This window comes from Echinops telfairi, unplaced genomic scaffold, assembly GCF_000313985.2.
Source record: "Echinops telfairi isolate 266 unplaced genomic scaffold, ASM31398v2 ScPeMD7_7458;HRSCAF=8496, whole genome shotgun sequence".
Classification (NCBI taxonomy): Eukaryota; Metazoa; Chordata; class Mammalia; order Afrosoricida; family Tenrecidae; genus Echinops; species Echinops telfairi.
The window spans coordinates 2,677,493-2,687,732 of NW_022111358.1; the positions used below are offsets into that span (position 1 = coordinate 2,677,493).

Below are 10,240 nucleotides of genomic sequence, written 5' to 3' on the forward strand. Positions count from 1 at the left end.
TGCGCGTTGGGCTTCAGAACCACAAGGTCGGCACTTGGACACCTGGGTCGGCAGCAGGTGTCTGGGGTTGGGAACTGGAGGGGATGTACCAGGTGGTGAGGCGCTGTGTCCTGAGAATCAATTCCTACAGTCAGAGATTTGTAAGGACCCTAGAGTGGCAATAACATTATCATTTGAAAAACAACAGTCCCTTCATCGTCACAGAAGGAGCCACTGGTGGCACGGAGGTTGTGGTTGGACTGCTAACGGTGAGAGGTCAGCAGTCCGAAACCACCAGCGCTCCTTGGGAGAAAGACAGGCTTTCCTCCGCTGTGAAGAATGACCGTCTCAGGAGTGCGCAGGGCTCCACGCTGCCCACAGGGTCACTGTGAGTGGACACTGGCCCGATGGCAGTGAGTGTATTACTGTTTAGTGAATCTTCACTGTAGCCTGTAAAGTTGAAGCCTCTTAATTTTACTGAGAAACCCAGGGCTTCATAAAAGGTAGACGACCAGGGCTGGGTGCCTGTGGCTTGGACGAGGGCGGCGGTGTTCACTGAGGGTAGGAAGAGGCAGCAGGGAATGCTGAGGCTGGGCTGGGTAAGGCCGTGGACTTTCGTCTTGGCCTGTACTCCTAAGATGCCTCCCAAGCTTCTGGTAAGGTGTGCCCTGTGCTCAGTCTAACGCAAACACACCCAGAGCCTGGGCAGGGGTGGCGGGCAGACGGGAGAGGCCAGAGCGCGACTGAGAAGCCTTGGTAAGGAGAGCCTGAGGGCGGTACACAGCAGAGATGCCTGTTGGGGTGAAATGGGAAATCCAGGTGTGCTGCAACTCCTGGCCATCCAGTCCCTGGCTGCTCACAGCAACCCTGTAAGGCAGGGTGGACCTGCCTCCGGAGGGGCCCAGACAAACTCTTCAGATGGGTAGAAAGTCTCCTCTTTGCCCCATGGAGGAGCTCGTGGTTTCAAACTGCAGGTCATGGGATTAGCAGCCCGGCACATGCCCACGATGCCGCCAAGGCTCCAGTCCTGGAGTGCCCCAGGACTGCTAACCTGACCGAGGTGGAGAACCCACGCTTCTCAGACGAGGAAGGGCACGGCGCATCTGCTGGGGGCTGCCGGAAGCCGGCACTCTTGATGGAAAGGAGCCGGGCTTTCTTCACGCAGGCAGCTTCAGGGCTTCACCACGGAGCGCCTGGCTGGGTGCAGGCCGGGCAGGGAGCTTTTGCATGACCGCCAAGAGAACCCCAGCTTGTCTCATTAAGAATCATCGCTTCTGAGCAACACCAGGCTTATCAGTACTTCACGGTGTAACTGCCAACACCCTCAGCAAGTCCATTTTCTCACCTCGGATCCACTCAAGGCCTCCCTGTCAGCGTCCGAGCCGTGATGAGCACGTTGTCTGCCTTCTCCAAGGAGCGCACCCAGCCAGCGTCTGAGGCAGGGGCGCAGTCTCCCCCATGTGCAGATGAGGGAACCGAGGCCCAGAGACTGTGAGGTGGAGCCCAAGACCAAACCCAGGACTGTCTGACGGTAACACCTTACAGGGAGTCCTAGCCTATGATGCCCCCCAGGGCATGTGGGGTTTCTGCTTCATGGCCTAACCATTATGCAGGGCGACGAAGTAGCCATCCCACCAGGACAGGCGCTTTGTTATTGAAGTAAAAATTACACACCATGAACTTCACCTCGGGTCACTTTGAAGCGGGTGGGAGAGGTGAGTGCTCATGGACGTAGAGATACTCCCTGCGTTTGGCTTCTAAAAGAGAAGCCGGAGCAGCGGGGGCCCAGTAGGTCGGGGTGCCTACCTTGGATTCCGTACAGCCGGTTGAGGCGCGACCGCCGGGCCTCGTCGGTGTAGGGGACGGCGAGCCAGGGCATCTCGCTGAAGTACTGCTTGAAGGACTCTTCTGACCTACGGAGAGAACAAGGCTTTCAGCCCCACAGCCCCCACCCCACCTTCCACCCGGCTGTGTGGGAGCTGGACACTGAAACGCTGGAATTCCTAACCACCACGCTCCTCAGGCCCCAGGATGTGTAAGCGGGCTGTTCCCTCTGTCTGGGTCTTGTCCAGGAGGGAAGACCTCCACACAACACAGGTGGCTCTCAAACCCAGATGCTGGGCCACTTCCCAGCCCCACCCTCACCTCCAGCCCACCCAGGGCACATACGTGTGCCCTGTCCTGTTTCACCTGGGCAGGCCTTCCTTTCCTAAGGAGCCCAGATGGACACAAAGACACATTGCCCGAGGTACTTCTGATCTGCAACACTGAGGGGTGCTGGCCCACACCTGCATGTACCCAAACATAAATGGTATGATCCCACCCCCAAAAAACAAATCTAATCTGGTCACAGATCACAGATCAGTGGCTGCCTGGGGGTAGGGACTGATCGAGCAGGGGCCCAAGGGAACCATTCAACCCCCACATATGCATGAGGGGGCTTTAGAAAGTTCGTGGGAAAATTCCATTATCTTTTGACGTTGTTTTGTACATCTGTGTAAAAAACATGTAAAACTTTTGTGCAAAATCGTGTCTCCACGAAAAGTTGACTTAAAAGAAAGGGGGGGGGGGAAGCCTTCAAGAGTGGCTGTTGCCGACGCATGCCTTCCCACTTGCCCGCTCTCCCATCCACCAAGCGGCAGAGCTGGCGGGCAGCAACTCAGGCCACGGGCCACCCAGAGCCCTGGAAGGGTCAGGCACCAAGAACACGCCATGCCCCAAATGCCCTCACTCTGTTGGCATCTTAGGGACCGTGCCAGGACCATGTCACTGATGAGGTGTGCTGCATGCACATGGCCCGGCACAGACACACATGGGGCTGGCCGGCAGGAGAGGAGGAGCCTCAGTCCGGGGCTGGGTCTGAATCAGGGCTGGCCATCTGAGGTGAGGGGAGCTCACCGGGGAGGACCACCAGCGAGGGGGCAACTGTGGCTGGAAGGGCAGACTGACTCCAGGAAGACGGCCCTTCTTGTTCTCTGCCCCCTTATCCATGTGCAATCTAGCAGCCCCCAGACAGAGCCCATGGCCCTAACTGAAAAAAAGAGATGGGTGTCATTGTCCTCTCCTTTCCGGCCCTTTCCCACCCTCCCTCCTTCACATACTTTTATCACCGTGCAGAACACTGGTCCCGTCGGGAAAATGCACCCTTGTTCTTCAACCTCCCAGCGTGGACCCGCTACCTCTAGCAAGGGCCGGCTCCTCTGAGCGTCCCGTCAGAAGAAGGCAGCCGTGCACGCGGCAGGTAGCAGTCCCTCTAGCCCAGTCCCAGAGGAGCCTTCGCACTCCTGCCACCACCCCCAAGCCTGGGAGGAGAACGCGGTCGTGGGTGTCACCCGGGGGGCAGGAGAGGCAGTGGCCCTGGCCGGCCTGCTTTCCCAGAGGAAAACCTTACCTGTCTGCGCTCACAAAGATGATCTCAAAGGTCTGGCCTGCCTCCTTGATCTTCCAGTAGGACTCCACCAGGACCCGTGTCAGGCTTCGGCAGGGTGGGCACTGAAAGACCAGAGCGGGCCCCTGCGGCATGAAGCACCTGCTGCTCCCTCCTTCCCAGCCAGGCCCCACTGGAGACCAGGTGAGCAAGACCAGCAGAATGTTCGCCGTTTATAAAAGAGGCGGAAACCAACTTTCCCCTCCGCGGTAAGCGGCCAGCCTAAGTTCCTCCCGACGCCAGGCGGCTACCAGCAGCTAATGACTGAAGGGAAACCCCGTCGGGGCCTTTAGACGCTTTCCCTTAGAAACAGCCTTCAGAGCAACCCAAAATAAAGTTCCCACAGCTGTGATCACTGATAATGAGCACCCTGGGTGGGCCGGAGGCAGCGGGCACAGGAGAAGGCAGTGACACCGGCATTGGGGCCTGGGCAGTCACCCCTCCAGGAGGTGACCGCTGCCAGTCTTGGTGACAACGTCAAGGGGGCCATCACTCACTCACCCAGTGTGCAGAGAAATAGACCCCCACGTGGGAGCCCTCCAGGCTGCTGCTCTCCACGGACTGCCCGCCGTTTCTCAGCAAGGGCCCTGCAATGACTTCTCTGAAGGGTTTAGGTCCCCAGGGGAACTCCAGACCTGGACACGGGCGACAGAGGGTTGAGGGCGTTCAGATTCTTCATCGTGGTCTCCACCCCAGACGGCCGGGCCAGGCCTGCGTTGTCCTGGGACAGTAGTGTCTGCTGGCACAGCATCGTTTAGTACAGTGCCTGCAGCTTCCACAAGGAGATTCCCAGGGGCAGAGTCCTACCAATTCTCTGGGTGATCAACCCCCAGCCTGGGCAGACGCAGCGTGCTCAGCTCCTGGCCTTGGGACTGGTGAGGCATTTGCTTCCTGGAGTGCACACAGCCCACCCCGGGGAGGTTTCCGAAAGAAGAACAGAAGGGGGAAGGAGAAGAGGTACAGAGAGCAAGGAGGGTAGGGACTTCCCAGGAGAGCTGTGCCACCGGCTAACCTGGGCAACCCTGAAGACAGGGAGAGGCCCGTTGACCCTGGCAGAACCTTGCTGCTAGGCACGCCACTAAGAAAGCCGAAGGACTTGTCCTGGCTGTGAACAGGGTCAGTTGGCAGCGAGAGGCTGATGGGAGGGAGGGCAAAGACAGAGAGATCTGTCCTGGGGCCTGCACAGCTGAGAGGGGTCCTACACGGTAATGAGCAGAGGGCCTGCTTGCTTGTGTGTCCACGGGGTGCCATCACTTCCATCCTGCATTGAGGAAGGGGGACAGGTGCTCTTCTCCTTGGGGGAACCTCCCAGACACTCCCTGCGTGCTTCCCGATCCTGATCCCAAACCAAACCCTGCTGCGTCTCTCTAACAGACTGCTGGTGTAGCAGGAGTGTGTGCGTTCTGTGCCACCACTCCAACGGATGCTCCAGCTCAGCAAAGAGGTAGAGAGTAGTGCTGGGGGTGGGGGTGGAGGTGGGGGGACACAGCCGGTGTCAGGAATGGCGAGGAAGCTGCAGAGTGGAGATATGTCTGCCGCCCTCCACCTCAGCGGGGTCAGCTTCACCATGATGGCGAGTCCTCCTCTCCCTGCAGTTCCGTACAGTGGTCTAGCCACATGCTATCAGAGCCCCGGTGGTGCTGTCAGGTCAAGGTTAGACTGCTGTGCAGTTCAAGCCCACTAGCTGCTCTGAGGGAGAAAGATGAAGCTGTTTGCATCGCATAGAAACTTTACAGCTCCAGACACCCTTTAGATAAGACCAATGTGAGTTGGGACCGACTCGGTGGCAGTGGGTTTGGTTTTGGGTGTCCACGCCGTGGAATACTACCGGGACAGGAAAAGGCACGAATGAATCTCGGGAACACACGCGGTGTGAAAGGCCAAGCAAGTGTGATGTGATCCACTTCCAGGAAGGGGCTAGAGCAGGCAGATGCTCAGAGGCTGAGGGTAGACGAGAGGCTACCAGGGGCTGGGGGCAGGCAGGCAGAGGTTCCTTTTAGGGGATGAGAAGTATTTAGAAGAAGGGAGTGTTTGACACAATGGGTGGTTGTATTTATTGTGATAAGAACTGTATGAGCTCCCAATAAAAAAAAAAGAACCAGGGAGAGGTGGTGTGTGCACTAAACGACCACCGAGCTCTTCATTTAAAACAGTGGGGTGACTATCTGCTCCATTACCAATAACCTCCGGGTCACTCAGATGACGGGCCAGGTTCGAGAAGCACAGTCCTGGGCACTCACCACGAGTGTACCAACCCCAGCCCCGGAAGGCTCAGGGCTTCCTATCTCGGGAGGCCTCAGAGCAGCGGTTCTCTACCTTCCGAATGCTACAACCCTCTAATATAGTTCCTCATGTAGGGGTGACTCCCCCCAACCATAAAATTATTTTCGTTGCTACTTCAAAACTATAATTTTGTTACTGTTACGAATCGTCATGTAACTATCTGATATGCAGGATGTATTTTCATTGTTACAAATTGAACATCATTAAAGCATAGTGATTAGTCACAAAACAATGTGTAATTATAGATTGTGAAATATTTATTTCTAATGACAAATAAATGCCATTTTGTCTTGAAGCATGGTGTAGCACGGGTAACAGTCTTAATATAACAAGAGTAAACTACATTGCTACATTTTTCGACAGTATGCATAAAAAGCCAACGTCAGTGAGAAGGTTGATACAGCTTCTTTTTCACCAGATTAGCATATGTGCTTGTGGGCGGACCCGCCGGGAGAAGGCTAGAGGAGTGGTATCTCTGTTCCTAAGACCATCGGAAATACGTGTGTGCCGATGGTCTTAGGCAACCCCTGTGAAAGGGTCATTTGACCCCCAAGAATCAGCAGGGCTGATGATGTCTGTTGAAGCTGGTCGGGGGTTGGGCTCAGGGAACTGAGTAAGACTGGGAGACTGATAAGGGCTTTGGGGACTGGTGGTACAGTGGTTACGGGATGGGCTGCTAGGGGCAGAGTCAGCAGTTTGAAACCACCAGCCACTCCGTGGGAGGAAGATGACGTCTACTCCCAGGGCAGTTCTGCCCTATCTCACAGGGTCACTGTAAAGACTGGTTTTCTTAATTTTAAGACGAATGAGAAAGGAGGGAGTAACACCCGGATTCTGCTGGGGCTGGTGCCCCGGGAAGACGGGTCAGCACGTTCCAGGCTCTACAGAGACCGGCATCCTCCAACAGGCTGGTCCTCGGGCCACTGCCTCCAAGTTGCCTGGGGAGGTGGGGTTGGGGTAGAAGCAGAGAGAGCTGCCAATGCAGCTGCCCGAGCCCACCCTGAACAACCAGAGCTGAAATCCTTGAGGGGCGAGGGGGCTAGGCCAAGCATCTGCATTTTGAATACTCTTCGGTGTGAGGTATTTTGTGCATGTGTGCTCGAGGAGAGAAAGACCTGGTCCCAGCGGGCATTCTCCCGTGACCTGAAGGTGGCAATGATTTGAAGCAGGTGCAGTTTTACAGGCCATGTGTCTGAGCCCTTTAATTGGAACAAGAAGACAGTGGTCTTCCAACTCCCCGTCACTCCAGGGCAAGGGAGATGCAGCAGACGCCGAGCCGCTGCTGTACAGGGGGACTGTCGCAGCCCAGACCAAGCACGGCCAGCAAGGCCAGGGCCCCAGAACCTGGGCAGCCCCGAGAACCGGGGGTGGCATTCACTGCTGAAGCCAGAGACGAAAACAGAAACCAACTTCATTAGCTTGCTCTGACGCTGATGAACGTTTGAGCGGAGACCCCCTCAACTATGTGTTGAGACCCTAACCTCGGTAGAGAAAGATGAAGCTGTCTGCCCCCCAAAACACTAGAGAGCCGATCTGTTCCGTCTCATGGGGTTGCTATGAGTCAAAAATGACTCCGAGGGGGAGGGCTGCTGGGGGGGGTGTTCTTTTGTTCTATTAATGAAGTCACACCCCAGCAGGCTGGGTCCCAAACCCAGTCTCATCCAAGCTATGAAAAGGACAGGGCAGAAGTGGAGGAAAGCCAAAGGGCACCAAGGGACTCCTGAGCCGCTCTGGCGGTCACTATGGGGCAGGTTCGCAGGCTGAACCCTTCAGCGGCTCTGTAAGGGTCAGCGGTGGAAGGCCACGGAAGGGTCAGCCGGGTGGCTATGACTTGGAATAGACGGCCCAGCCACAGGGGACCCAGGCTCTCAGCAGCGGCACAACGGCCTCCCACGCCCTCCAAGCAAAACCACCTTTCCCCCATGACTCTGTCTCCATTGGCCGATGCATCACAGATCCCAAAGGGAGCATCCTGGCTGGTTTCAAGGTCACAACCCTGATCCAGAGACGACTATCAGCTCATTAAGGCCAGACTGGTCTGGAGGCGAGCGCACCCACTGACTTGCGTTTCAGGGAGAGGAGCTGGAAGGGGTGGGGATGGGAGCAGAGGAAGGGCAGCCAAGGCTCTACCTTCTGGGTCGTCCCGGATCACCAGCAGCCCATTCCTGCACACGACCTTCCCCGTGGTGGCGTCTAGGAATATTAGCGATGGAATGTTGGAAATTCGGTATTTGTTCCAAAGCTTCAGCTGTAGGAAGAGAAAGGTGAAGGCAGGTGGTCAGGTCCAAATCGGATGACTGGCAGAGTGCTGTGGAGCCCCTCGGGTCGATAAACTGGACAGCCCGAAAGCACAGCGGGGAGGGTTCTGATCCAAAGCAGAGCCCGCTAGGCTGAGAGGGGCTGTTTCCCTGCACCCCCCTTGCTTGCACATCCCTCTAATGGTGCAAGGGACCAGAGCCCACCCATGCTCATCCTGTTACTGCTGCCGAGTCGGCCCCTGGGCCCCCACCGCACACTCAAGAGACAGCCTGTCTGGTGCCATCCCCATCGGGGCTTGTGGACTGGGCCGTGGTTTCACCAGCGGAAGTCCAAGTCTTTCTTCCTAGTCTGTCTTAGTCTGGAAGCCTCGCCGAAACCCGTCCAGCACCCCAACAGCACGCAAGTCTCCACTGAGTGTATAAAGAGCTTCGCCTGGGGACCAAACCCACGTCTTCTGGTGCTGGAGAGGATTTGGCCACAGAACCACAGCCTACCTCTGCCCTGGCACTTCCTCTACACTGCATGCAGATGGGGACTACATCGTCAGTCCGTGCATAGTCACCCTGATGGAGGGGGGGGTTCACTGGTGCCTGCCCCCCCAAAAACCCAGCAGTCAGTTGCTCCCCTCCTTCCCTGCTCTGTGAGGAAAAAACAACAGCGTCCAAGCAGAAGCCCAGGTAGTTTAAATCCACCCCTCTCACCTCTTCACCACGCCCCTGCGCTTGGAATTCTGTCTGCCCACAAAACTGTTGTTTGTGGTTGATGAGTGGAGACCCCATGCACACAGGAACAAAGCACACCCCCCATCCTGCGGGTCAGCTCATGGTGGTCCATGGACTTTTCGATGGCTGACTTTTTCAGAACCCAATGACCAGTTCTGAAATTCAGCTGACACCATTCGGCGCCACAGCAAGACAAAAGCCTCCACTGACGGACAGGTGGTGGCTGCACATGAGCTGTGCTGGCCAGGAACTGAGCCAGGCTCCTCTGCACGGAAGGGGAGCACGCTGCCACCAAGCCACCCCTGCTCTCTGAAAATGCTGGGGAAGCCATGTCCAGAGCCAGCCCCAATCCTCAGCACCCGGTGCCACTCAAAACAGCCGACACCGACCGGCAGATTCTGGAAGGAGGCTGTGCAAACCGTCAGCAGATGAAAGAAGCGGAGGCAGCGTAGATCTGGCCTCCCCGGGGGCCAGGAGCCCAGGATCTGTGGGTATGTGGGTTTTCTAAAACTAAAGTACCAAGTCCACGAAGTTCTGAAAGGAAGTGTGATGTCAAACTACCCAGGCACCTCCAGAAAAGAAACTGGGGAGCTACAACCTGTGCTCTTGGCTGAGCCATTCAGTTACAAACCCCACTTTTGCTGGCCCAGACCCGTGTGTGTGTGTGTGTGTGTGTGTGTGTGTGTGTGTGTGTACAGCAGAAGGAAGAGGGAAAGTGTGGTTGTGATTATTATTGCTTCTGATTCAACCTCAAGTAGGGAGGGAGTGGGGCAGGGTATCTGCCAAGAAATGTCAGACCCCTCTGTGCAGGAAGGGTAGTCAGATCCCGCCTTCGCCGGATGTTTCCGTCAGCAATGCTTCCTGTGGGCTGACAAACCCAGCCCAGACCTCAGAACAAGGGGAACACTAGGCACCCGTTTCCCAACAAATGGCATCGCTTCACTCCAGGGAGACCTGACCCGGGATTCAGTGTCAACACACTTCAGAGACAGACAAGGCTGGACAACTGATCACAAACCCTGAGATAAATAAATATCCCCCCCATGACTCACCACTCAGGAAAGCTTAGACCATTTTCTATTTCTACCAGCTGCAAATGAGAGTGCCCATCTCCTACTGTCCTCACCAACATGACCACTGGCCTAGTTTTCTTTCCAATTGGATAGAGAATAAAAAAAGAGATCTCATTTTTACTGCTTTTATTTATTGATGTGTGTGTGCATGCCGTGGCAAGTACACTGTGGTTACCTGCTCCTTGATAGTTTATGCAGCTGATCAGTGCTGAAATCCATTCAACAGATACTAACTGAGCACCTACCACATGCCGGCCCTGTCCCAGGCCCAAGGGATACAGGGAAGAACCAGGCAGATGAAATTGTAATTCTTAATGGGAGTAGAAAGCCTTGTCTTTGTCCAGTGGACTGCGGGTGGTCCAGCGGGTGGTTTCGAACTGCCAAACTTGCAGATCACAGCTAGATTTGGTAAACACTCTACCACCTGCTAAAATGGTTTATTTACACCCTGTTTGTCTGTCTCTCCGTCAAGAGTAGAAGCACCATGAAAACAGGGA

The 10,240-nt window shown here is 55.9% G+C and overlaps 1 protein-coding gene across 1 annotated transcript in view; it reads right to left on the reverse strand.

Annotated features, from left to right (window-relative positions):
- NXN (nucleoredoxin) overlaps nucleotides 1–10,240 on the reverse strand; it is a gene marked incomplete at its 5' end in the record, with an annotated part of 176,809 nt that overhangs the window by 18,504 nt on the left and 148,065 nt on the right. The window contains 4 exons of the mRNA XM_013005744.2: nucleotides 1,786–1,892; nucleotides 3,371–3,471; nucleotides 3,908–4,041; nucleotides 7,820–7,937. Of these exons, the coding sequence (XP_012861198.2) occupies nucleotides 1,786–1,892; nucleotides 3,371–3,471; nucleotides 3,908–4,041; nucleotides 7,820–7,937 (460 nt within the window). The remainder of the gene's footprint in view (nucleotides 1–1,785; nucleotides 1,893–3,370; nucleotides 3,472–3,907; nucleotides 4,042–7,819; nucleotides 7,938–10,240) is intronic.